Genomic DNA, 27,500 nt, shown 5'->3' on the forward strand with positions numbered 1-27,500 from the left:
GCCTCTTGCATTTCTATACACTATCCACTACCTAGAGCCTCGGTGTGAGCCTTGCCAACTGATGGGCTGGCTCACCTGGGCTGGCTCAGCTGGGCTTGAGTTGCACATACAATTGCCCCCTTTCCCTGGGTCCCCGAAGCATTGTATGAAACCCACTGCTGATGTGGCTTGGTAGTTTTCACAAGGATGTACTGTGCCATCACCGGAACCAATTTTTGCAGTAAGCATGTTGGTTTGAAGACTGCAGTTTTCCCAGTCATGGCAGTTGTTAGTGGCATCCTCACACTTAGGAGGGGGGGGGGGGGGGGGTAGCTTTGCCGGACCTTCAAGACCTTACCAGGTGTGTGGCTTTGACTCCAGCCGCACCGTGCACTACAGTGAAACAGCTGTCTAAGACGACCGCTCAAGGGACCTTCCAAATGTGGTCTCTGTGCTCAGGTGGTCTCCTTATCCAGGGTCGTTTGACTGGGAATAACATCCTTTGTCCTGGTTGCAGTGGTCTTCTGGGACAGGTGGTCGCCATATCCGAGTGGTCGCCATGACAGGTTTTACTGTAGATTCACTGAGAAGTGTCCAATGCAGTAGTACCCTTTGTGGCCCAAAGTATTGACTACGAAGTACATTAAAGCTACCGGGTATGCAAGTGGTGAAATACCAGTAGATACCGGCTGCACAAATGGGAAACTGGGTAATACGCACCAGACAATTTGAGTTTCTTTTGAATTTTGATGCATGAGTAGACTTAGATTGAGTTTAGTATGAGTTACCTTATGAACTTCCTTCAGTTCTATCCACACCTGCCAACTATCATGATATGGCCGGGACCGTCCCGATATCCAGGGTGGTAATATGCACCCAAAAGTGCATTTGTCGCATGCCTCACGGCTACGTTTGTATACATTTTCATACCTAGGTATGGCATTGTCCCCATCTCAGGTTTGTAAAGGTTGGCAGGTGTGTCAATCACACATGTTGATATCGTGTGACGGTACTGTGCATGTCATGTGCTACCTAACAGGACGTGGCATGGCCCATCGTGGAGTCCGGCGCAAACGCTCATGTCTGTCCTGCTGTCTATCCAGTCGTTGCTGTGCCCCAAGCCGTATCACAACGAGCCAGGGTATGAAGAGGTATGTACGGCATCTGAAAAATAAAAAAATAAATCATGGTTCGCTTGAGACTCAGTTAGACAGAGTTTTCAGCATCCGTAGGAACGCCACCACCCTGCAAAGATATAAGGTGCAGATGCAGCTCCTAAAGCGGTGGGAGGTGAGTAGATCAGCCCACCAGCAAAGTGGTCAAAGACCGAAAATCCCATTCACTGCATCCATGTTTCCCTCATGCCGGGCCACGAGTTCCCAATTAACTGTCGGTCGCAGCACAGCTGGAAAAATCCTTCCGCTTCCAAGCAGTACTTGAATCTGGTACCCTCTGTTTCTTAATCATGGTCTGGGGGGGGGGATTGTTGACAGAGCTCTTTCCGGCTACAGTGCTATGAAAACCTGGCATTGTTTGTGCTGCAGCCATCACTAACAAAGTCCCAAGTCCCGACTTCTCTGTCGACTAGCATCGCCATCAGCACAGCGTTTGCACAGGGCCTCTACTTTCCCCTACTGTAAAACGATTTGCGCCGGTGATATTTAGCGATTTTAGCGAAAGGAGTTTTTTTGCAAAAGTTTTGCTGCTCCAATCGAAATTTTGCATGTACAGTACACTACTTGTAGTCCTCTCTTTTAACTCTGAAACTCGGATCACTAAAATTATAAAATATTTCATCCCGAATTGGTCCAGATTCAGAAAATGCTAAAAATGTTACCCGCTAAAATTAGCCATTCTGCAGTATGTACTCACTGCACAAACGTATCGCTATCTGACCAAGTTGGATTTCTTGGCTTGCAACTGCACAGTGTCGTTGGGCAGTGGGCCGTGCAGCGGCACCTGCGTATTCAATAGGCTGCAGTGTATTCAATAGGCTGCAGTGTATTCAATAGGCTGCAGTGTATTCAATAGGCTGCAGTGTATTCAATAGGCTGCTGCGTATTCAATAGGCTGCAGTGTATTCAATAGGCTGCAGTGTATTCAATAGGCTGCTGTGTATTCAATAGGCTGCAGTGTATTCAATAGGCTGCTGTGTATTCAATAGGCTGCAGTGTATTCAATAGGCTGCAGTGTATTCAATAGGCTGCAGTGTATTCAATAGGCTGCTGCGTATTCAATAGGCTGCAGTGTATTCAATAGGCTGCAGTGTATTCAATAGGCTGCTGTGTATTCAATAGGCTGCAGTGTATTCAATAGGCTGCTGTGTATTCAATAGGCTGCAGTGTATTCAATAGGCTGCTGTGTATTCAATAGGCTGCAGTGTATTCAATAGGCTGCAGTGTATTCAATAGGCTGCAGTGTATTCAATAGGCTGCAGTGTATTCAATAGGCTGCAGTGTATTCAATAGGCTGCAGTGTATTCAATAGGCTGCAGTGTATTCAATAGGCTGCAGTGTATTCAATAGGCTGCAGTGTATTCAATAGGCTGCAGTGTATTCAATAGGCTGCAGTGTATTCAATAGGCTGCAGTGTATTCAATAGGCTGCAGTGTATTCAATAGGCTGCAGTGTATTCAATAGGCTGCAGTGTATTCAATAGGCTGCAGTGTATTCAATAGGCTGCAGTGTATTCAATAGGCTGCTGTGTTCATATGCACATGCAGCACTACGGTGTGCGGAGACGGAGTACGAGTAGCTCAGTTGGGAGTAGCTCAGTTGGGGTTCGGAGTGAGTCAGCAAGCACACTCAAACATGTCCCAGTCTGTTTATCAATTCCATTCATTCCACCGTGAAGTGTTTGCTTCATCTGACCTGCAGTGATTGGTTTCTTGTCTGAATGGCGAGGGGAGAGGAGGGCACGGATAAAAAAAATGCAGCTCTGTATGAACGAGACAGGGGATTGCCAAGTTTGCTTTTAGGGTATACGTGTACATGCTGCTTTGTTGCTGCCTCGCTTCCAACTGGCTGCACATGTAGATGTAGTATGTACTCTTGCTTACCATGCTGTGATGTCTGCTGTGTTGTTCACTGTGTGTATGTGTGTGATGTCTGCTGTGTCGTTCACTGTGTGTATGTGTGTGATGTCTGCTGTGCTGTTCACTGTGTGTATGTGTGTGATGTCTGCTGTGTTGTTCACTGTGATGTCTGCTGTGTTGTTCACTGTGTGTATGTGTGTGATGTCTGCTGTGTCGTTCACTGTGTGTATGTGTGTGATGTCTGCTGTGCTGTTCACTGTGTGTATGTGTGTGATGTCTGCTGTGTTGTTCACTGTGATGTCTGCTGTGTTGTTCACTGTGTGTATGTGTGTGATGTCTGCTGTGCTGTTCACTGTGTGTATGATGTCTGCTGTGTTGTTCACTGTGTGTGTATGTGTGTGATGTCTGCTGTGTTGTTCACTGTGTGTATGTGTGTGATGTCTGCTGTGCTGTTCACTGTGCAGAGCCAGTCATCAGAACAAGTAAGTAACTCGTTTTAAAAACGTTCATACTGCTGTACAAACTAGTGGTACAGTAAAACCTGTCAAGGCGACCACTCGGATAAGGCGACCACCTGTCTTAAAAGACCACTGGAACCAGGACCAATGGATGCTATTTCCAGTCAATTGACCCTGGATAAGGAGACCACCTGGTAACAGAGACCATATTTTGAAGGTCCCTTGAGCAGTCGTCTTAGACTGGTTTCACTGTAGCTTTGTGTGGGATATGTATGGTATATGTATGTGCTCATTTGGTCACATGCTATGCTCTTCTTTGCCGTTCACATGATCAGTAGTTGGGTAATCATATGCCGCCCCCAGCCCGCCTGGACATGCACGCATGCACACGAAATAAAAGCGCCTTGGACCCTGGCCATGCCAGACGCCTTTACACAACGTCTTTTGCATAGCTTCGGGAATGGAGTGCGAATGAAGTTCCCAGTGCCACTTTGTCATTTGCACTGGTGACGTGACGCTGATTCTCTTTGTACGGATATGGTGTACATTTCAACGGTGCTGGACACTCGAAATGCAGCAGTTATCGTACCTTTGTGTATACATGTGGTTTAGAGTTCAACTGGTAGCAGACCATGCCAGGATTATAACCGATGCATTGAGCATGAAACGTTACGGGTAGCCGTCTGTCAGCTCATCGAGGAAAGAAACCAGCTACCGCCGACCATGCGGTGAGTGGCTTATTATTATTCTATTAAATAGCATGCCCCTATTAACGTACTGTATTTTCTGTGCTAAATACAGTACAATGTCAAAACTCCAGCGGGGTTGGGTTGTTATTGCTGCTGGTGTTGTTGTTGTTGTTGTTGTTGTTGTTGTTGTTGTTGTTGTTGTTGTTGTTGTTGTTGTTGTTGTTGTTGTTGTTGTTGTTGTTGTTGTTGTTGTTGTTGTTGTTGAATTCTTTATTCTCATGATGTTGTTGTTGTTGTTGTTGTTGTTGTTGTTGTTGTTGTTGTGCCGGTTGCTTTTTCATGGCATTGGACTGTATGTTCCCGGGGAATTCCAAACACACCGGAGTGGCGTCCCCACAGGTGTCTGCTCTGCTCATTGCAAACAAAGCAGCCCATGGCTACGTGAACGCGAGGAATATCGTTCAAGCGTGCACTGTTAATCTGTTAGAGGCATGACCTTGTTCAGCTAAAAGTGTACACCTCTTAAGGTGCCCTGCACTGCCGTACTCCTGCAGTAGAGCCGATGTGCATGCTTGTAGTGGTGCCTGTGTGGCAGGGAAAGAACATGGATGTGCGCCGTTTGCCTGTGTGCTTGTGTCCTGATTGTGCCCTGCGTATGCCCTGCTTGTGTCCTGCTTAATGCTTGTGCCCTGTGTATACCCTGCTTGTACCCTGCTTGTGTCCTGGGTTTTTTTTTAAGAGAACACAAACGTACAAATCATATTGAAAGACAAAAAGTACATTGGACTGGGTAGGCGCTATCCACAATGCCAGTTAATAGCTGTGCTGATGAAATACGTATGCCCTGCTTGTGCCCTACTTGTGCCCTGATTGTGCCTGCCTGCTTGTGCCCTGCTTGTACCCTGCTTGTACCCTGCTTGTACCCTGTGTATGCCCTGCTTGTGCCCTGCAGCACCTACCTGATTACAGAGTTCCCGGACCTGTGTGATTCTTACATCTGTACGGCCAAGGAGAGACGCGTGCGCGATGGCGAGCCGTTCAGGGTATGTTCCACTTTTTGTTTGTCCAGATTTCCTCCTATCATGACTTCCGGTTGTGCTGCTTGTGTGTTCTCTAGTGTTACGTTGACACTCAACTGTACAGTCCTGCTGTATTGCTGTACAGTCCTGCTGTACTGTACAGCACTGCTGTATTGCTGTACTGTACAGCACTGCTGTATTGCTGTACAGCACTGCTGTATTGCTGTACTGTACAGCACTGCTGTATTGCTGTACTGTACAGCACTGCTGTATTGCTGTACAGCACTGCTGTATTGCTGTACTGTACAGCACTGCTGTATTGCTGTACTGTACAGCACTGCTGTATTGCTGTACTGTACAGCACTGCTGTATTGCTGTACTGTACAGCACTGCTGTATTGCTGTACTGTACAGCACTGCTGTATTGCTGTACTGTACAGCACTGCTGTATTGCTGTACTGTACAGCACTGCTGTATTGCTGTACTGTACAGCACTGCTGTATTGCTGTACTGTAGAGCACTGCTGTATTGCTGTACTGTAGAGCACTGCTGTATTGCTGTACTGTAGAGGCGACGGTTCGATACCGGAACGCTTTGACAGCCAAATTTGTATAGACCCAAACCGATCATCAGCGTTGATTTTTCACTCGAAATATGTTTGTGGAAGGAAACTGGCATGTTGAAGTTTGCTCTGGGGCCAGAGTCAATCGAACTGAGCCACTCCTTTGTGTTGACCCATTGCCTCCAAGTAACAGTTAGTTGCCCAATTTTTCGCTTCAAATCAGAGGTGGCTCCTAACCGGACACGTTTTAGAGTGCACGTCAAATTCACTCTGGGTCTGAAATTAGGTAATTGCTATCGCTCCACGACGGCCAGTACAGAGTAACAATAGGCCTTGTGTGTGCTTCCATTAGTTTTGATTGGTATGCGGTGCTTTATTGGCGAGAGGCGAGCCGCTATTTACCTGCGACAAGAAGTTGATTTTTCGAAAGTCGTAAAACTCAAGTCGTAGTGCGAAGCAACATGTCAAAAGCTCACCTGCTTGGTATGGCGCTTCTGGTCATCGTAGAGCCATGACATTTTGGCTCGGAGTATAACACATCGTAGTCTCACGGTGACATGTGTTTTCTAATCAAAATACCAAGAGAGAAAGTGAATATTGAGTCCGTTCCGGTTTGCAACCTATGTCCTATTTGAAACCGTCGCCTCTACAGAACTGCTGTACTGTGCGGTACTGTGGAGTACTGCTCAATGAAATCCTGAACCAGGGAACAACCCAGCGTTTTGCGGGTCTAGGGCTGCACAGAGCCCCGGCGCTCGTATTTGACTCGCACGAGCAGATACCATTGAGCAGCACTGTGCGTGTGTGTGCCATCGCACGGTGGACCGCTGAAGAGTCAGCGATTGTGCGTGCTTCCTTTCACAATCGGGCATGGCTTGTCCACTTACGGGATTTCGGTCTTTGACCGCTTTGCGGTGGGTCCGATCTACTCGCCTCCCACCCCTTTAGGAGCTGCATCTGCGCCTGGATCCACAGAGGGTGGTGGCGTTCCTACGGATGCGGAAAACGTGGCCTCCAGCCGAGTCTCACGCAAACCGTAATTTTTTTGTCCACCTAGTGAATGGCAAGCAAGCAGCTGTATGCTGATACTGTGTGTGTACTGTAAGACCAGATATTTTAACGTCAATTAAAGTTAACGATCTCCGGATTTTTGTGGGTTTACGAGGCGAAGTTCTAACGAATTTTGTCTCGAAACTGGCAAATGACTGTACATGTACATAATTGTTGAGTACATAACGACTTCAAATGTTAATGAATTTTTTAAATTCGTTAGATCGTTAGAATTAAATGTTTGTTAACCTTTTGAGCACGACGCTACCTGAATGCCGCCCCACGTCAACACCTGCAAAAATCGCGTTTTTCCTCTGAAAGTAGTAGCTGTTCAAGGATCGATAACTTTACCTTTCTTTGGACGAATTCCACGATCTTGAGCTTCCTGCAAAGGTCTTGAGGCGAGGAACAAAACAGTTCCAAGCTCAGCTCGGAGCGACACCAAAAGCCCATGCTACAGTCTGGCAAACTTCACGCACGCGCTCGACAGACTTGAGCACGGCCAGGATATCAAATCCTCAGCTGCCATTTCACTCTCCTTGCTCGTATCGAGCTCAAATTTTTTTGAGGACTCCCCAGATCCGCTGCCATCATTTGAATCTAGTTTCCATGGCAGCAGATAGCGCGAAAATGATCGAAAATGGAAAATACGCGTTCTGCAGAGTTCGCAAAAAAAATCGATTTGAATTTGCCGTGTCGAGTCGCATATCTCAACAACCGGTTAACCCGGGGTCGTATCGCTTCGGCGATTGTTTCTATCGCAAGCTGAGAGTTTTCTCTTGCAGATACATATTTCGATCGTGAGAATCGGCCAAGAATTGACCGAGTTACGATAGTTTGAACTCACGCGGTTCATGCAAATCGCGTTTGTACGCTATGTACACTCACGACGTAATAATACGTCATGCGTGGGTGCAATGACACTGTACGTGACGTATTAATACGTCATGCGTGCTCAAAGGGTTAACAATACTGGTCTTACGGTACTCTGCTGGTGGTCACATGACAGAACACACTGTGCACTGTGCTCTTCTTACTCTGCTGCTTCATTAGAACGTACGGCCCAAGCCTCCAAGGGCATGCACATCGGAAGTACTGCACATGTATTTGGGGAAAGTGTCTTTTAAAGCATGCCAGCATACTTTGTGCTTTAAAATGAAAAGTGTCGCTGTTTTATGGTGGAGTGATCTTTTTGAATAGCACTCAAAAGGGCGAAGGCTAGTCTGTGTGTTTCTGAACGAACATTCAAGCGATGCCGACGCGGATCCCGCGAATATTATTATTATTTTATTTGAAGTACTCAAAAGGTATACTTTTGCTCTTTGTGTCGTCCTTTTATTTCCTTTCTTTTTGCAGGATCCTCACAACTGTAACAAGGGCAGGTTCAGCTACAAGAGCATTTTGGCACGCCTAGAAAAACTACAGGAGGAATTGAGACCGTCGAGTTCCAGCTCCAGCTCAACAGAGGACGCATAACAGGCACCGTTGGCGGGAACAATAATTTCTCCTGTGTTGTCCTGCGCCTCCGTGTTGTAGCAGATACCTTAGTCTGCGCTACTCTCCTACTGTCTGCGTGTTGACGTCGTGTTGCATTTAGGCGATGAAACGCAGTGCAGACGTGTGCTGCCTCTCTTCTATTGCGTTCCTTGGCATGCTAAACGGGCAACCAGTTGCCAGATCAGTTTAAATGTCGCAAAACCTGAAGAAAACCTGCCGGTGGTGTGGACGAGAGGATCACCACTGATTCTCTGCACACGCACCGCCGGCACAAGAGTGATTCCTGCTGTCCTCCACACACGCACGCACACGCACGCACACACGCACACACACACACACACACACACATGCACTGGCAGCAGAGGGAGTACAATCTTCGCTAGAACTAGTTTCAACCTGTGCCACCAAAAACACTTCAAGTTGATGTTGCAATATCCCGGAACAGCCATAGTGTCGAGTTTTCACATACGCTCATCTGTCAGCTAACACAACCACTACATGTAGAATGTAACATGAGTCTTGTTTGCATTCTTGTGTGTCTAGCCAATAAACGAAATATCTGGTGTGATAACATATCTATACTGTAAATGATCTATCCTGTAAATGTGTACCTTTGTGAATCATCGGGTAAACATAGACCTCTCTTCTGAAGCAACTTATAACGTTAGTGCCTCTGAATGTGTGTGCGTGTGCTGTTTTTATTGTTTTTTTATTTTAATATATTTGACGGCCATGGTACACGCTGATGCCGCTTTTCTTTACCATTGTACAGCAGTAGCAGTACCTGTGGTTATTCTTTGAGGATATAATAATTCTGCTTTTCAATCCCGCTGACCTAGCTATTGTACTCATCACAGTTGTTGCCATGGTAGTTGTATATATCATGTCATGCAGAGTATCCTGTACATAGTAGCGTACTTGTGTTTAGTGGAGTGCGGAGACTACGGATGGTGATATCTGCACAAGTGTGCATGGTGTGTATGTGCAGTGATTCGGAAGAGTGAACGTAGTGAACTCATCATCATCGGGACGTCGACGTGGACTATCGTTCAGCAGGGGCAGCGAGGCCGTGAGGTGCAGAAGGGGAATGTAGTACCGTTCTAACATTCCCTTACCTACACCTGCAGAGTCCCTGCATGAGTGTGCAGGGGTGATCTTTTGTAGGTGTGATGGTTTGTCAATGTGTTTCTGGATACTGAACAGCCCAATGTGAGAGCTAGAGCATTGTTAGTAGCCCAGATAGAGCATGTGAGGTTGAGAGTGTGTTGACCAGGGAGTACCGGTACTCCCGTGTTGACCACCATTTTACTGTCCACAAAAAAAAGCTACATTTCCGGTGCCCGGTTACCAGGATTATTTCCCCTGTGAAAGGCAGTGCACTGTTTCACTAACCAGAGGAATTCTATAGACCTTATACATGTACAACACCCGGCACTAACTCCATCATTACACTGTCCCTGCGGGAATTTGCGGAAAAAGTCATCGAAAACTTGCGCAAGAAATTGCGGCAGAAAACAACAAAAAATGCGGCGAAAAGTGCGGAACTTGCCAGGAACTCGCGGAATTATTGGCAGGAAATTGCGGATTTGGGGCAAATCACGAAATTTGTTGCATCATTAGAATCGCTATTTGCGTACTGTGCAAATAACCCACGTACAGGATCATAGAAAGCACTGTACTCGTATACTGCGTGAAAAGTGCAGAAAAATGTAAAAAGAAGTGCAGAAAACAACAAAAAAACGCGGGAAATCGGGGACTTTTCAGAAATTTGCGGGTTTTGGCCAAAATCGCGAAATTTGTTGCATCCGTGGAATCGCGATTTCCTGGAGGGACAGATTACAGTGTCGGGTTCCTGCATGTAGAATGGTGTGGTGATGTCACTGGTCGTGCTTGCACAGTGCAAGTACTAGGCGAGTCTTGCATGTGTCGAATACTCGGAATATACATGCGTGTGGACATTTCTTTCTAAAAAAAAAAGTTCGAGGTGATGCGGTTACATCATCAGGTGAGATGCTTTGGCAAAGTCGTGGACTTGCGGCACAGCACTAGTGACTTGCGCTGCATACTTTGCGCCCATTCGAAACCTGCTGACTCACGCTCGTATCTGCTTGTGTCCATTTGAAAATCTCAAAGAAATCATTCGCACAACTTCTACAAGTGTATACTATCACAAAATTTGCCACATGCACATGCATGCGAGTTCCCTATAAGTGGAGTCCATGCACTGTAGTCTGTACTGTAACGCAGGACTCTTGCCGAGTATGTGCTAGTACATGTATACAGTGGTGAAGAGCAAAGAGACACGGTGTCACTATGTGTGTAGTACATGTACTCGCCCAACTGGTGTGGCTCAGCTGGTGCATGCAACACATACTATGATTGTACAGATGCGCTTGGTGAAATCCGACCCAGGGCTTCAAGGGCCGTGCAAGTTGAGGGCGCCAAATATACACTCTGGGTCGGATTTCACCGAGCGCAACTGTACTACTAGCTTATTGCTGACGCCGTTCGGTCATGTATCAGCCGGTATTGCCCTTGTACTCGCTTGTACTCGGGCTGTAAATCATACATACGCAATGGCAAGCCTAGGCCAATTTGTACCATTCTGCTCTTCCTTCCCGCACGCAAGACCCAGTCACTACTATACATGCACATTAAAACCTGCCCTAACCGGACGCCTTTGCTTTGGTGCAGCGGAAACTATCCTGATATAACAAGATACCGCTTGATCCGGGGATGAAAGTTCGATTCGCAGCACTTTGCTGCATGATTATTTGTCCGGTCAATACAGGGTTCTGCTTGGTATAGGGTCCGGCAAACACAGGTTTGACTGTACATGTACTCCAACATGCTATCTATGAATCGATACGTGTATTGCATTGGCTAGAGTAATCGCGCTGCACCCGGGCCAAAGTGTTTCAGGGCCGAAAAGGGCCGGCAGCGTGCCATAATCCCGATATGAAAAGCATGGTATCAAAAGTACCATGAATGGTGCAAATTTCATCGAAAAGGGGGGGGGGGGGCACAATACACTCGGCTGCACAATGTACTCTCGCTACGTACGGAAATAAGAATTACTTCCACATGTAGCACGGTGACGCTGCAAGGATAGCTATCTGCTCAGAAGTAAACAAGGCATGGTTGGTTAGTTAACAGATGCTTTAAAGCATGTAAAGCCACAAAGGTTAAACAAAATAAAGCTATCTGGTTAAAACATCAGTTGCTCGCACAAACTAGTACGTGTACATGCAAAGATATTTAAAAAAGATTGAAAACAAGCACCACTTAGTTTTTGGCAACTGGATTGAATTAGCTATTGCCTTGCTTAGCAACGGTTGGATAGCACTAGTCTCTGATACATAAATATTAATCCGGGTCCTCACTTGCTTCACTGGGGAACGTTGAGGCTTCTCAAACTGCGTCACCGCCTTGATGAACGTCCAAGCACACTTGCTGTCACTCGCTGTGAGCACACACATGGAATAGGAGCATGCGCACATTACGTTGCAGCTTTGAAACACATCTAGCAACATGCGTCCCTATGTGTGCAGCGACAGTAGGTCTAACTTCTCATTCAGACTGACCTGAAATAGGCAAAATGCTATGCACCACTGAAGTCTCAAGAACACGTTGAACGGTCGCTGCTTGGATGACGACTACACCTTAGCTTAGTGGTAGAGGCTCGCTGGCTACAAGCGAGGGTCCCTGGTTTGAGTCCTGGGGGTGACAGCCAATTTTTTTCTTCGGACATTCCCATTTGCATCTTTCCTTCAAACTAATGCACACTACTAGTATGTGCTAAGAAAAATAACCACCTGCCTGAATGTGATCCACGGCTAGTGGCAAGGACAGTGCAGATTGCATTCAAGATGGACACCACACGACTGAGAAAAATTCAAATTGTAATTATATCTGTATTAGCCAGGAAGATGCTAGACACAGAGCCCCTTGGTCAGTAGCAATACATGGGAGTGATTGTAACTGGATTGGTTTTCGCTAAAACAAAGGATATAATCGGTTGTGGCGACAAACGCGATTAGGCCGGCTGCAGGGACGCCGTAATGTCGCACTCGCCCCAGCACCATTCAAACAGTTCCCTTTGGCAGTTCACGGCACGAACTTCAACAAAGCCCCGTGAATGCGTACTAGGGGAAGGCTAGACAGCATGTCTCTAGACATCAATAGGCATCGTATGAAAAGCCAGTCAATAGCACTAAAGAGCGAAAGCCTTTGTCACGGTTCGGTTTCACTCGCGCACCGGGCCCAAGCTGCCAGCGCAAACAAATGCCGGGCGCGAGCTGGCAGCACGAACAAACACCGTACTCACACGAGACCGCTGGGCCAACGGATGGCCACAGCCATCAAAAACAGGAACAAACCCATCCACGGCTCTTTCTCTTGCTAGCTGTGCTGCTGCGTGCATCCAACTGTTTTGCAAGTTCTCAGCCTTCGCCCAAGTAGCCCTCCACCACGACCCCGGCAGAGGTCCGGAATTATTCAAGTACCAAAGCACAATCGTGAAAGCGGCCGCACGCTATACATTCGGTGCGTGGTCTGGCTTCGACATGTCGTTCCGTGCAAGAGCTGCACGCAGCAAATCTAGTCTTGCCACGTCAGATCCGGAACTCTGGTCGGAGTGGTTTACAAACTCCATCCTGCCTCCCTGCCGTCACTGCAACCGGCAAGGTCATTTAACAGTTCGCTGCCCCCGCGCCCGTAGCCTAGCTTCACTGTCTGACGGGCCAGCAGCCAAACGCCCCTTTCCGGCACAGCGGTCAGGGGCTACCGCTCACCCAAACGCCCCAGCTGTCTGCCGCGACTACAACCAAGGCCGCTGCCAACGCGCAGCCTGTCGCTACGGCCACCAGTGCAGCACATGCTTTGGCAGCCACCCCGCCAAGTCATGCCCAGGAAAGCCAGCCGCCGCCAGCCGCGACCAATAGCTCGCAGTTGCCCAGCTTGGAGACTCGGTCACTCCAGTCACTCACCGGTAACTCTACACTCACCCAGGCCAATAGCACTCACACACTCTGCCCAGCTGCTTACATCTCTCCTACACGCACCCTCGCTCACGAGCCAATCCATTTGCACACGCCTGTAACCCCCATTAACGTTTCTTACCTGCAGGACGCTTTGTGTCAGCATCCTGATCCGGCTTTTGCCTCATTCGTAATACATTCTTTGTCTTACGGGTTCGATATTGGGTTTGCTGGTCCCCGTACCTTCCGAGTCTCTCGTAATCTCAAATCAGCGATTGAGCACCCTGACATTGTCGATGCTGCCATCGGTCGTGAAATTGCCGCAGGTCGCATGGCCGGTCCCTACCAAGAGCCCCCCTTCACACTTACACAGGTCTCCGGTTTGGGTGTGGTTCCCAAGAAGTCACGGTCGGTGCAAAAATGGCGCTTGATTATGCATCTGTCAGCACCACAGGGCCACTCAGTGAACGATGGTATCCCTGTCGACAAATTCTCTGTACAGTACTGTTCGGTCGACGACGGCGTAAATCTCGCACGGTCCCTAGGCCGTGGCTGCCATCTGTGGAAGGTCGACCTCCAAGACGCATTTCGCATTTGTCCAGTACGGAAAGAGGACTGGGAACTATTATGCCTGTTCTGGCGCGGGCAATATTACGTGGACAAATGCCTACCCTTCGGCCTTCGCTCATCACCGTCGCTGTTTAACAAAGTCGCAGACGCCCTCCAGTGGGTCATGTCGCACAACTTCGACGTAGCCCCAGTCATCCACTACTTAGACGACTACCTTGGTGGAGCGACGGACTCTATCGGCGCACAGCACCAGCTTGACCGTGCCCTGGTAGCCTGCCACGACTTAGGCTTCCCGGTCAATCCAAAAAAGGTGGAAGGCCCTAGTACAACCCTGACATTCCTCGGTGTCATGCTGGACACAGAGCGCTTCGAAATCCGCCTCCCATCCGACAAGTTAGAAGACCTTCTCATTGCCCTCAAGGCTTGGCAACATACCCGCCCTACCGCCCGCAAGTCTGAATTGTTGTCCCTGATAGGTCACCTCAGCTTTGCCTGCAAGGCGGTCCCTGCGGGCCGCATGTTTCTGCGCCGCCTCATTGATCTCAGCACGACGGTCCCGCATCCAAACGATTACATCAGAATCACAGAAGACGCCAAAGCAGACATCCAGTGGTGGCTTGACTTCCTCCCTGCCTGGAATGGCGTCGCCTTCTTCCTAGAACCCACGTGGTCAGCCGCCGCCGATATGGACCTCTACACGGACGCATCTAGAGCCATCGGCTATGGTGCTTTCTTCGCCGGCCGGTGGCTCCAACACCGGTGGCAGAGGCACCAATCCCAGAGATCCATCGCGTGGATGGAGCTCTTTGCCATCGTGGCCGCAGCATCCACATGGGCACCGCAGCTGCATCTGAAGCGCATCCGCTTCCACTGCGACAACCGTAGCGTATGCGACATCTGGCTCCGCTCACGCACAAAGTGCCCCGACTTAATGGCGCTGGTACGCACTTTGTTTGCCATTGCTGCCCGACACAACTTTCACGTCATAGTCTCCCACATCCCCGGCACTGACAATGCGATTGCTGACTCTCTGTCTCGGTTTCAGATGGCCCGATTTCGCCGACTGGCACCCACAGCAGAAGACACGCCATCTCCGGTGCCCGAGAGCACCTACTCCCTCTGATGTTGGAGGGTCAGGCCTACCAGTGGCTAGGCCTGTCAGCGTCCACACGTGCCACATACGCGACAGCCTGGAAACGACTGCACCAATTCTGCCAACTAGTCGGCACCAAGGTGATTACAGACACCATCATGCTGGCGTTTGTAGCCTACCTGGCGCGTCAACATGCCGCGTCAACCGTCCGCCTGTATGTGTCGGCGATCCGGGCAATTGCCAAAGAAAACGGCAAAGATCTCTCGTCGCGAAGAGTGGACCTCGCAGTTCAAGGAGTGGCACGTGCACAGGCCAACCGAACTAAAAACGCCAGTAAGCCAATCCTCCTGCCCCACATGGCAGCTATGCGCAGGGCCCTGATACGGTCTAACCTCAACGCGACCGACCGAGCCATGGTATGGGCAGCTATTTGCCTGGGCTTCTTTGCGTGTCTCCGGGCAAGTGAGTACACTTCCACAACCGCCACGACCATGTCAGACGGTGGCCTCCGAACAGAAGACCTCTCCATCACGCCGCAGGCAATACAGGTCACAATCAAGAAGTCCAAGACCGACCAACTCGGCAAGGGTCACTCCGTCCGGCTCACAACCACCAACTCAACGGTTTGCCCGGTCAAAGCCATGCATACCTATCTATCAAGACGCCCCAACCTGCCCAATAGACCACTGTTCGTTGACAGCTGTGGCAAGTTCCAACTGCACCAAGACTCACCCGTCTAATCCGTCAGCTCCTGAGCAGCGCAGGGTACCCACCTATCCAGTATTCACTGCACGGCCTCAGAGCCGGAGCCGCAACCACAGGAGCAATGAGCGGCTTCACCGAATCCGAGATCATGAAACTCGGCAGATGGCGAAGTGCCTGCTACAAGAACTATGTACGCTGTGGAAAGTAACTGTTCGCCGTCCGCAGGCGCGCAAGCGCGCACAGCCACACCCACATACACGCACCCGCAGACACATACACACGCACGCACACACACCCACGCATGCACACACACACATGCATGCACGCGTACACGCACCCACAGTCTGACACCGCACAAGCATGCATGCAGGTACACACGCTGCGCACACGCTGGTACGCCCATTCGCGGACGTATGCACTCACGGTCTAGCACTGACTGTGCACGCACGCCTCTGATACTTATGATAAGTTATCTGCACCACTCTGTTGCTGTGCTATAGCTCCCACCTAGCGGTGTGGGACACCCCATGCTATGGCGGTGTGGGACACCCCAGACCATGGCGGTGTGGGACACCCCAGACCATGGCGGTGTGGGACACCCCATGCCATGGCGGTGTGGGACACCCCATGCCATGGCGGTGTGGGACACCCCATGCCATGGCGGTGTGGGACACCCCATGTGTGCACGCACGCTCCGACTACATGCGATTCAAACCCTTCTCGGTGTCACTAAGGGAAAACAAACATGCGAAGGGCACGCATTTGAACTACGTACATGTAGCTGAAGCGCTTGAATACCACACTAAGGTCATTCGGCTGACCAACGCGGAATTTGGGGGCATTCGGCGGCTTGGTCTGATTCCTAGCTTGTTGGTAACCGGCTTGAGGTTTCCAAGGTTGCTATGACAACGTGCAGTCATGCGCAGGGCCACCCAACATGCGTTGGGGGCCCAGGAAAGACAGAAACGCGTTGCTAGGCAACAGCAAAAGCGCTCAGCGAGTATCACGCTACTCATGCAGCACGCACGCTGGCTTAGGGTATCACGCTACCCTTGCGCTGCGGGGTACCACATTGCCCCTCGCTGGAATCAGACCCGCGCCCCGGATACCTTGCGCTGGCCTCCTGACGGCCAAACTCAACCAACTTGCGCGCTGTGACTGGGGTTGTGCATGCCTTAGCAACATAATGTGGCCCAGGTCGGCAGACTTTCAATTAGCCAAGCGAGCTACTCAGGCCAGGGCGCATGATCACTATTCGCAGCACTTATCGTCCATGCAGCAGTCGGGTTAACAAGTGCACAGAAGAACTATAATCATCTCTCTATTTACTTCATACACTTGAAGTACATGTACAGTCATGTACTTTCTTGCTACATGTACTCTACATGGGCCACTTCAACTTGAGGCACCGTTCATTCATTTTTCTTTCTTTTCTCCCTTCCTCTTGAAAGTTGTACTTTGCGCAACCCACCTGTTGGAAAAGCTTTGCATTCATGCGATTTACTTCACGCTCCCGCTGAGCTTTACTCTGTTCCTCTCTCTGTTGGACTTCTGGCAGGTTGTTGTACTTCCTGCACAAGAAACAGTTCCAAAAAAGAGACATCACTACAATAATGCCTAGCTTTCCAAGGGAGACAAAGTACAGAGGGAGGTGGAGGAAGAGAAGAAAAATAAACTTTATAAAGAGAAGAGAAGAGAGAGAGAGAGAGAGAGAGAGAGAGAGAGAGAGAGAGAGAGAGAAAGAGAGAGAGAGAGAGAGACAGAGACAGAGAGAGAAAGAGAGAGACAGAGAGAGAAAGAGAGAGAGAGAGAGAGAGAGAGAGAGAGAGAGAGAGAGAGAGAGAGAGAGAGAGAGAGAGAGAGAGAGAGAGAGAGAGAGAGAGAGAGAGAGAGAGAGAGAGAGAGAGAATACAAACAAAGAGAGACAGCTGCATTGACCTCCCCAAGAATGAACACAAAAGGTAAATCCCTATCATCAAAAGTACTAGGATTTCCTAACTAACATTACAACATGTATAAACCATACCGTCTTGTGTTTTGTACAATTTCCCTTCTTGACATATGGCGAGCAGAGTTAGTGGCTGGATAGCTGCGCGAGTACCCTACAATAGGCATGGAGGGAAGGAGAACAGCAGCCTTCGTCATCACCAGCATTCACGTGGCTGACAATACGAGCCACGAAAGGATGAAAACACCGAGGATAAAACAAAAAGCAAATACATGTACCTATTTCCACGTTGTCTCGCTCTGCAGCACCGTGGGAGTGAAAGTGACCTTGTTGTGCGCGAGTGTTGATCAGGAAGAATGATAGGCAATGGAACAGACTTATCACTGTGGTCAAAGCTAAGGTTTCCAGGCTTACAATCTGCATGTACGCACCTCCTTTCAGAACGTATTACGGGTTGTGGGTGCTTGCCAGAAAGCCTATACTGTAAAACCGGAAAATTTCGGTGGATATTTATTTTCGGTAACTTCGGTACAGGTAATTTTTACCAACCATGCCATGCCACACAGTGTGCAAAATGCATTTTAGGATCTGGAAAACTGGTTTACCGAAATTTTCGCGCTACCGAATGGTTGATTTTGGGAAATACCGAAAATATTACACCGCCTAAAATTCCCGGCTTTACAATATGTCTGGCAAAGTAGCGGAGATTGTCTGGCATAGTATTTACCCTGTCCTGTGCTAAAATAGCATGAAAAGCTACGGAGTTTGCCAAGTATCAAGAGGGAATCCTGGTATTTGTACCACTCCCATACTACAGTTAGAGGACACGTGTTTGGCTAAAGGGCGTGGAACACGCAGAGCAAGCAGACACTTCCACACACCAGCTGGAATCATTACAACATGGACAGTAGTCAAAGATGCCTGGCTATCCACCACTGCCAACTTGGCCACAGTGCACTGGTGTACTGACCTGGTGCCGCGGACTGACGTGATGAGCGAGAGCGATGATGATGATGATGATGATGGTGGCCAACATGCGTATCTACATGGCGGCGCGACGGCTGTCTATTTGGTGGAGGACGCGAGTCTTCGTCGTCGTCGGAAGAGGACGAGTGCAGTTGCATTTCCATCATGCGCTTGTACCGCGCCACCGCCAGGGTGTGCTGGCGCTTGCGGCTGCGTGCAATGAACGGCCTCATCTGCTGCTGGAAAGCATCCTGCAGGCTGAGCGGTACCACGGTGGGCAGCGGAGAGCGTCGCCCGGTGGGCTGTGCGCTTGCTGTGGACCTGGGTACCGTGGCCGCCGTGGACGTGTACACCTGTCCCAGCGGGAAAAAGAACCAGTTGGACGTGCTTGTTTGCAATTCGTGGGCGCCAGCAGTCATCTGTACAGGCGCCAAGGCCTTGTCAACACTGTTGCCAGAACCACCCGCTGGCTGTGGCAACACTATGAGTTGCTGTTGGGGGCTGCAAATTGGGGGCTGCTCCTGTGGCTGTGGAGTTAGCAGCTTGGATGCAGGGCTCCCAGCATGCTGCTGACTCTGTGCTGCTGTACTGGTTACATACTTAGAAGAAGCTGAGCGAGCAGGGCCCGTACGCCTTTGCTGTGCACTATCAGCGGTTACCGTCTTTGCAGAAAGCTGAGATGAGCCTGCCTGGCGGCCACCAATGGCGGAGCTAGACGCTGGGTGGTGTTTGGAAGCTTGCCTGGCCGTATGTGACGAGGTGTGGCGACTACGTGAGTGCTGTCGGACGCCAGGTGTAGAAGCGGCAACGGAGCTAGAAGAAGGCCTCTGTTCATGTGCCACTGCTGCCGTCGTACTAAAGAGACCTGCCAATCCATTCCTGCTCTGGTCGGCTCTAGTTCTGGGCACTGGGCCAAATTTCAAGCTCTCTACCAGCGCTGTAAGGGTATCGACACCAAGCTGCCGCAGGTGATCACAGACACACTGTTGCTGCTGTTGTGCCGATTTCTCACCAGTACTTTTCAGGCCAGCGTGACAAGCAGCCGCTTGCAGCTGTGGCCCAACGTTCAGATCCTGCAGCTGCTGCCAGAGCTGATCCACACGGGGAATAGGCTGACTAGCATCAGGCATACTACCAGGCACTGACGAAGAACTAGATACACTGGGTCCAAGCTCTAGCTTCTGACGAACTGTGCTGAGGTTCCTATGTGCCACTGCTGCTGCTGTTGCCGGTTGTCCAATAAGAGGTGATTCCTGAGCCCGTGCATTAACACCAGGGGCTTGGTGGTGCCTTGCTGGTGGTCGTTTAACTGTGGTATGGCTGGTCTGTGTCATGGGGTGAAAGAATGATGACTCTGGTGTGGTCTGCAAAGAAGTGGTGGACAGGTCACCCAGGACACTGCTCAAACAAACAGAGTCATTCAGGCCAGGTCTGGTAGATGTAGTGGCAGCAGGGTTAGAATGTGGGGGCTCTACACTGGCTTGGCCAATAAGTAGATGCTGTGACGAGTCCGCGCTCGTACTGGTGACTGTTCGGCTTCGACTCCCAGCAACACCAATCTGATTTGAGACTGAGTGCATTCCAAGGTTCTCAATGGTGGAATCACCCGCTGTCAGGTTGGCATTGTTGAAGCTTCTGAACCGTTCACGATTATCTTCTGCTATTGAGCCGTAATCCGACTGCTCATCAGCTGTATTCGTTAGGGTCGAGTCCAGCGTTCCGTGCAATGAGCCAGCACGTGGTAACTCCACAAAGGCACTAGGATTTCCAGTGTCCGTGTATTTCCTTCCATCGTCTGGGACACCTTGGAGGGAGTACCATTTGACCTGTGCCATGGAGCAATCAGGCTTTATACAACGTAGTAATTTCGCAGGTCAAACTGAGGAAAAAAGGGATAATAGGGAAAATAAAGCACGGTGATTTTCGGATAAAACCACGTACTCTGCAGGAAATAGAAGTCTTTCGGCCAACAGAAGCCTCTTTGCTTTATAAAAGACCAGGCAAACGTGTAAGTAACAACACCATTCTGCTTCCGAGACAGTCGCTTCTATCTCATGTCATTATCATGTAAAAATGGGTTCAGCGTCGTTTTCTTTCTTTCATTCCGAAAACCTTTTTTTTCTGAACTTTCGAACTGCTACCATTTCCGTTGCTTCGGAAACGGCGTGGTTGCCTCGCAACACAAACAACGCTACTACGGCATTTTTGGGTCTTTTCTGAGAAAATGAACCAAAAATGCCCCTTTCAATTTTTGCAATTCATTCAGATCAGCTGAGAGAAAAATCAAAAGAGCTATCGGGGGGTCCACTCAGTTACTTTACTGCAGTTCGCGACAAAGCAAAGTAGAAATTGGAGATCGTGTTTATTATTCTGAAGGGTGGATTGTTGAAGCAGTCCAGCACCGTCGGATTGAACTCGGCTGCCCTAGAAACTGCGATTTCTCAACTAATGCAAGCTATTTGATTGTCCTTTCTCAAGAATGGCAGGTATGTATTTGTTATCTGCAGCTTATTTTATGCTAGTCACGTGCTTGAAACGGGTCTTGAAACCGTGTTTGTTGTTTTGCAGAGTCTCTGCGGAATGTCAAACATGTAATACTGGTGTTGTCCGGCAAAGGGGGTGTTGGAAAAAGCACCCTCTCTGCCCAGCTGGCCTTAGCATTGGTCAAGTCTGGCCTAAAGGTGAGTGATCCTCCGGTACACTAGAGATACTGTATAGCAGGAAATTTTCGGACAGAATTTATCTTTGTACGATTTCGTACACGGCCTCTTTTGTACTAAAATTAATTCCGTACTAAAATTTGTCCATGTGAAATTATGACATGGTTTAGAGAGTGAAAGGAAAGCTAAGCGCAAGGCAAAACTCCTTGCAAACTTCCTCCAGACCCAACAAGAAGAAAGAGGAAATCTTGCACGCGTCGCAGAACGGCCTGGGTCCCCAGGAGCATGTCGGGATACAGGAACACAAAGTGCATACATGAGTGCGTATATGGAACAGCATACACGCGCACACGCGCGCGCGTGGCAATGACTACTAGGCAGCGCACATGATGAATGCTTGCAGTACAAGGGTACAACGGGATACTCTATTTCACCCCTCCTCCTGGTGGCCACATGATGGACACCACAATCAATGAAGAGCACTAAAGAAAGGTAAAGAAATGGAAGGGAAGAGCAAAACACACAACCAAAAACAACCTGCTGATAACACTCTTCAACAAAAACAAACTCAGGCAGCACCAATGTCCCGGAAACGCACATGAGGCTGTAAGGCAGATCGGTCACGCAGTACTCGCTGAACAACCGGGACAAAATTCAGAGCATCAGCATCAGGCATGAGCAAATCATCCCCAGGCGGAGCAGCATGACAGACAGGCTTGAGCAAGTCAATGTTGACGACTTTTTCACCCTGACCATTAGTACGGGCAATGGCAACTGTGGATGGGGAAACTTGGTGCTTCACATGCCAGCCAGAGTCGAATGGCGACAGACACTTCTGGTGACACGCAGGACGATGGAAGAGGACATTCTCCCCGACAGCGTGCGGGCACTGCCAATTGGGTTCCTGGAAGTCGACAGCTGACAAGGCAGCATCGAGGTGGTCACGAATATGAGTACTATGCTGCGCGATGCCATGCACCCATGCCCTCAGAGAGACGGGATCAGTCACGCTCTCAACAATCAGATCTCGTGGCGTCCAGCCACACATAGCATGCATAGGTGAAATTTTCGTAACGGCATGGGGTCGAATCCGGTAGTGGTAAAGGAGCAAATCCAACTCGGCCCTCCAATCGTCGGCGTCGGTGAGCACTTTCCGGATCAATGTCAACAGGGTGCGGTTGAACCGCTCAGCAGATCCTTGCGACTGAGGGTGACGGATTGCGCCACGCTGCACAGAGACGCCGAACCTCGAAAACAACACATCAGTGATGGCATTCACAAATTCTGTACCTTTGTCGGAGCGAAGCAGCCGGGGTGGACCCCAGCGAGCACAAACAGAGACAAACGCGTGAGCAACACTGGCAGCATCATGATGCTGAAGGGGAACCACCTCCACCCACTTGGTGAAGGTGTCTACACACACTAAAACGCAATGGAACGAGTTGCCTCCACCAAGCTCTAGTGTAGCGACCTGGACAACATCCCCAAAACCAGAAGCCGGCGCGAATCCGACAAATAGACATCGACGCTCTCGTCCACACGTAGGGTACGCTTCACAAATTTGGAATACGCCTGTGTCGGCGTCAGGCCGAAGGCCGACCTCAATGCCGAAGCGATAGTCTTATCATCCTTCTTGTCCGTGTCCGTCAGCTGGGTCCAAACGGCAAACGATTCGCCCTCAAGAAACATGGGGAGCTGCGCAGCACGTTGGGCTTTGGTTGTCCAACCATGGTGACCTGCCGTAAGCTGAAACTTTGTCAGAAAGACTTCCAAGTCCTCTCCTCGACCACCCGTGAAACATTTCACTCGAGGCAACGAACTCGCCGATCCAAACATACTCTACGCTCGTACAACAGCAAGTCAAACTAGGCCGGGTTTCGGCATCACTTGTTGGGGAGCTTCACCCACACTGTGAACTCACGGCCACCACAACTCGTACAAGGAGTTCTGAAATAGACTATAATTATTGACATGGTTTAGAGAGTGAAAGGAAAGCTAAGCGCAAGACAAACCTCCTTGCAAACTTCCTCCAGACCCAACAAGACAAGAAGAAAGAGCGAATCTGCATGCGTCGCAGAATGGCCTGGGCCCCGAGGAGCATGTCGGGATACAGGAACACAAATTTCACACATGAGTGCGTATATGGAACAGCATACACGCGCACACGCGCGTGGCAATGACTACTAGGCAGCGCACATGATGAATGCTTGCAGTACAAGGGTACAACGAGATACTCTATTTCACTGCGGTGGAGCGGTGAAATGTGAAGGTTCTTAGAAGAATTTTCCCTCTGGGAATATAATAATTATTATGCAGGCATGCAAAAGATGACTGCTATTCCTAGCAAGCGGTACAAATGGCTACATGTACTCGCTGTTCCATCATTAACTTTAAAAAAAAGGATTTGCACGCCTTCAACTAATACTTGTTTGTCTTGGACTTGAAGGGGAAGTTAAGTAGGGATCTCAGCGCGTGAACTGCGCAGCCAGTCTGCGCAGGTGAGATTTTCGATCCCAAACGCGTCCAGTGCAGAAATCGTGGAAAAGAACATTTTTTCGAAATAAATCAAGTTGAAGAAGACAGTAGAAATGGCTGAATATTGCGTCCAGGAAAGCACGTTCTACGGCCATCTCCAAGCTACCTATCTCCCAGACACTCTCTCAGAATGGAGGGTCAAAGAGCACAATCTTTCACTCTTGGACGCAGCGTGAACACCTCTTCTACTGAGCGCGATGTCTTCTCTCCGAGTGATAATGGCGGCGATGTTCGCGATGGCTGATGCACTGAAAATCGAAGTTTGGACAATCTAACCGGAGAAAACGTCTGAATTTTTGACTGAATCCTCTCTGAAGTGGGTTCTTGCCACATGGAAAATTATAGGAAAATCGACCGGGGCAATATCGCCTTGGCCACGCTGTCCTTCGGCGGGAATTACAAAGTATGTTCGAACGACGATGAAGATGACGATTCCGCTAGTGTCCACCGCGTCCCCTAGTGTCGAAAATCGACCGTCGCCATTTTTCTGCTGTGTCCGCGAGCTGCACTCAAAACTCGATGACGCAATGTATGCGCAAACACCCTGCGCACTGCACGCGCTGAGATCCCTAAGTTAAGGCAAAAATTAAAATTTCACCAGTTGTAGTCTTCGGGGTGCTGAGTCGAATGGTCGTGGTCCGAGGAAGCTGAGACGCTCCCTTCCTACTTGAATCCCAATCGAACTCGCGCACTTCCACCGAAACTGGGTGACTGCGCCCTACTAGATGGGGATTTGTATGCAAAATGTCACTAAAAGTGCCATTTCGTTATTATAAAAGCACGGATGACCACAATTGGCCCATATGTTGTAGTCTTTTGGACGCTGAGTCGACTGGCTTTGGTCCGAAAAGGCTGCGATGCAGCGTTCCTCCTTTATTCCCAATCGAACATGCTTGAACAAGCGGTCACGTGCTCCTGCGTACGCCAGTCACCTGGTCACCGTGCCTGCAGGGTACAACTTACTAGCCTGTTTGACCTTTTTTGGGTGCAGTCCTGTCACTCGAGTTGGAACCTTGGTGTGAAAGTCGTCGCCTGCTGGCGTGGTGACCAGGTGATTTGGGCACCCAGGAGCACGTGACCGCTTGTTCAACCATGTTCGATTGGGAATAAAGGAGGAACGCTGCATCGCAGCCTTTTCGGACCAAAACCAGTCGACTCAGCGTCCAAAAGACTACAACATATGGGCCAATCGCGGTCATCCGTGCTTTTATAAGAACGAAATGGCGCTTTTAGTGACATTTTGCATACAAATCGCCATCTAGTAGGGCGCAGTCACCCAGTTTCGGTGGAAGTGCGCGAGTTCGATTGGGATTCAAGTAGGAAGGGAGCGTCTCAGCTTTCTCGGACCAAGACCATTCGACTCAGCACCCCGAAGACTACAACTGGTGAAATTTTAATTTTTGCCTTAACTTCCCCTTTAACCCATTGAGGGCTACACGGCCTTTTATCTGAGACTCTGAAGAAAATGCTAAAAATATGGCCAATGTACAGCTCCACAACTTCATAATCTAAGAAACTAGGTTGTTGAACTCTTGTGAAATGTTGACCAAGGCTATAATCATCATGCTGACCAACTCGATATAGATCCTAGAAAGGGGAACAAAATGCTATATGACACGTAAGTTCATCCAAATTGCGTAAAATACGAAAAAGTCGCCAATTTGAGTCGAATCACCGGACGAAAAAGAAGAAAAAAAGTATCCAAGCGGGATTCGTACCCGAAACCTCTCGTTTTGAATGCAGGAAATGTACCGCTCGACTCTGGGGTCTCTTGCAACCCTACGCTGGAACTCGGAGCTTAGTACGGTAGGATAGCCTGTCAGCCCGAGTATATTCGGGCTCAGCGCCCTGACGTCATCCTGAATCCCGAATATATTCGGGCTCAGCAGTCAATGGGTTAACGGGTTGTGAGGAAACCTAACAGAAGTAACGCCTTTGGTAGCTGCCCTGATTGAACTACAGACGGTTGCAACCTTGTTTGCCGTGCCGTAACAAGAATGAAAAGATCGATAAACTTGTCTAGGCACATCCAAGCCTTGCAAAGTCTGAGGTCTACCTTAGGGCGCGTTTGGTTGGTACCACCTAGAACAGGATTCACCAGAACAGCGCGTTTGATTGGGATTGCACCTGTTCTGGGTCGGCCAGAACATGTTCTGCTTGCTCCGGCCTCGAAGCCGGAGCAGACCGAGCAGTTTCACTTTTTCACAGTGAAACCTGGCGGGAACATCGATTTTTGGTCCCAAATGATCACGTGCATACACTTTTGGGTTAGGTTCGTAGTACCGTACAAAGTGACCATGGTGACCCATACACATTTTGAAGAATGCACGAAGTTTGGCACATTTTTCACAAAAATGTGCTCTGTTTCTGGAGTACCGTTTGGTTGGCATGAGGCTGCTCCATGTGCACCAGCTGTTCGATCCTGTTCTAGATCATACCAACCAAACACACCCTTACAGTCCATTCAGAAAAAGATGAGGGCTGGCTCTGAAGAGCTCCCGTATTTGGCGATTTTGTGATACACTATCAGGGCATGCGCTAAGGATTAAAATGTGCTCTGACACAATGTCCTGCCAGTTGCAAAAATGGCCGGACATGTCCGGACATGCAAATTTTCACGTCAAATCACACAATGTTCAGTGTAGGATTAATACCATCGAAATGTTATCACGACGATGCATTTCAGAAGCAGCATGATCTTTGAAGGCTGACGTTTTCAGGTTCCTTGAGCCAACGACGAAGGAGTCAGAAAAATTCTAGCCGCTGCGAATTTTATCAACAAAACGGGAACATATCTTACACTTCTAATTTTTCGACAACGCTACGATCTGAGGGACTGCGCTCATAGATCAGCCAAACAGAAGTTGAAAGCTCCCTATCATACTCGGCGGCCCACTTGTCACAAGTGGTCTTCTTGACTCCTCTGGGTTTCTTTCCAAGAGGATCACCCGCATCAGCGGTGCTTGGCTTTCTCTTGCCAGACGATATCACTAATGACTATGAGACAAAGGATTGACGTGCCTTTTCTTTTGTGTGCTTTGCAAAAAGGTGCGCGGACACTTTGTCCAGATGTGTACAAAACATCCGGAAACTGACCGTAAACGGTCGGAAATTGTCCGATGTCCGACCGTTATTTCGCACCCTGCACTATGCAGTGCCGCGGGATTCCAAATTTGAAAAAGGGTCCAAAAAAAGTACCTCAACTGGGGTTCGAACCGCAAATGTACTGTTATGCAAGTGAAGTGAACAGCCTGGATTTTCATGGTTTTTCCCCAATTCAGTGCTCTGGGGACAAAACCTGGCCGAAATCCTATTCTTGCTATGGCTTGCTTTTTGGAGAAATAGACAAAAACAAAAACACAATTGGAAGAGCATTCCATGGGGGATTGCCAAAAAAGTTGTGTCGAAAACTCAAAATTTGACCCGTTTATGGCCAAAAGCTAGGATATCATCTTTTTCTGAATGGACTGTAGTGTTCGGAATCAAATAGTTTTGCGCTCCAGGACCCGTTGATGGTGGCTTCGGTTTCTTTTTAAAAGTTGAATTGCAAAAACTTAACTGCTGATAGTACAATAAAACCTGTCAAGGCGACCACTCTGATAAGGGGACCACCTGTCCAAGAGGACCGCTTCAACCAGGTTCAGGGGATGTCATTTCCAGTCAAATGACCTTGGATAAGGAGAGCACACATTTGTAAGGTCCCTTGAGCGGTCGGCTTAGACATGGTTCACTGTATTATGAGAGAGTGCAAACTTGT

The 27,500-nt window shown here is 49.1% G+C and overlaps 3 protein-coding genes across 3 annotated transcripts in view; 2 read left to right on the forward strand and 1 right to left on the reverse strand.

Annotated features, from left to right (window-relative positions):
- The window catches only part of LOC135815991 (ubiquitin-conjugating enzyme E2 Z-like), a 17,881-nt gene extending 8,689 nt beyond the window's left edge, over positions 1-9,192 (forward strand). Inside the window, exons 5-9 of the mRNA XM_065329347.1 lie at positions 1,019-1,130; positions 3,478-3,495; positions 4,084-4,199; positions 5,113-5,203; positions 8,147-9,192. Coding sequence (XP_065185419.1) covers positions 1,019-1,130; positions 3,478-3,495; positions 4,084-4,199; positions 5,113-5,203; positions 8,147-8,266 — 457 coding nt within the window. The 3' untranslated portion in view covers positions 8,267-9,192. The remainder of the gene's footprint in view (positions 1-1,018; positions 1,131-3,477; positions 3,496-4,083; positions 4,200-5,112; positions 5,204-8,146) is intronic.
- Positions 9,193-11,347: 2,155 nt separating this feature from the next.
- LOC135815992 (sialidase-like) lies at positions 11,348-20,623 on the reverse strand. The gene is made up of 4 exons (XM_065329348.1): positions 18,553-20,623; positions 17,661-17,736; positions 17,106-17,205; positions 11,348-11,750 (listed from the first exon to the last, which is right to left on the reverse strand). The coding sequence occupies exons 1-4, from the start codon at positions 20,381-20,383 to the stop codon at positions 11,709-11,711; spliced, it is 2,049 nt and encodes a 682-aa protein (XP_065185420.1). The 5' UTR covers positions 20,384-20,623; the 3' UTR covers positions 11,348-11,708.
- A 173-nt stretch (positions 20,624-20,796) lies between these two features.
- The window catches only part of LOC135815993 (cytosolic Fe-S cluster assembly factor NUBP2-like), a 24,862-nt gene continuing 18,158 nt past the window's right edge, over positions 20,797-27,500 (forward strand). The window contains exons 1-2 of the mRNA XM_065329349.1: positions 20,797-21,034; positions 21,117-21,229. Coding sequence (XP_065185421.1) covers positions 21,028-21,034; positions 21,117-21,229 — 120 coding nt within the window. The 5' untranslated portion in view covers positions 20,797-21,027. The remainder of the gene's footprint in view (positions 21,035-21,116; positions 21,230-27,500) is intronic.

Source organism: Sycon ciliatum, chromosome 4 (genome assembly GCF_964019385.1).
Source record: "Sycon ciliatum chromosome 4, ocSycCili1.1, whole genome shotgun sequence".
Classification (NCBI taxonomy): Eukaryota; Metazoa; Porifera; class Calcarea; order Leucosolenida; family Sycettidae; genus Sycon; species Sycon ciliatum.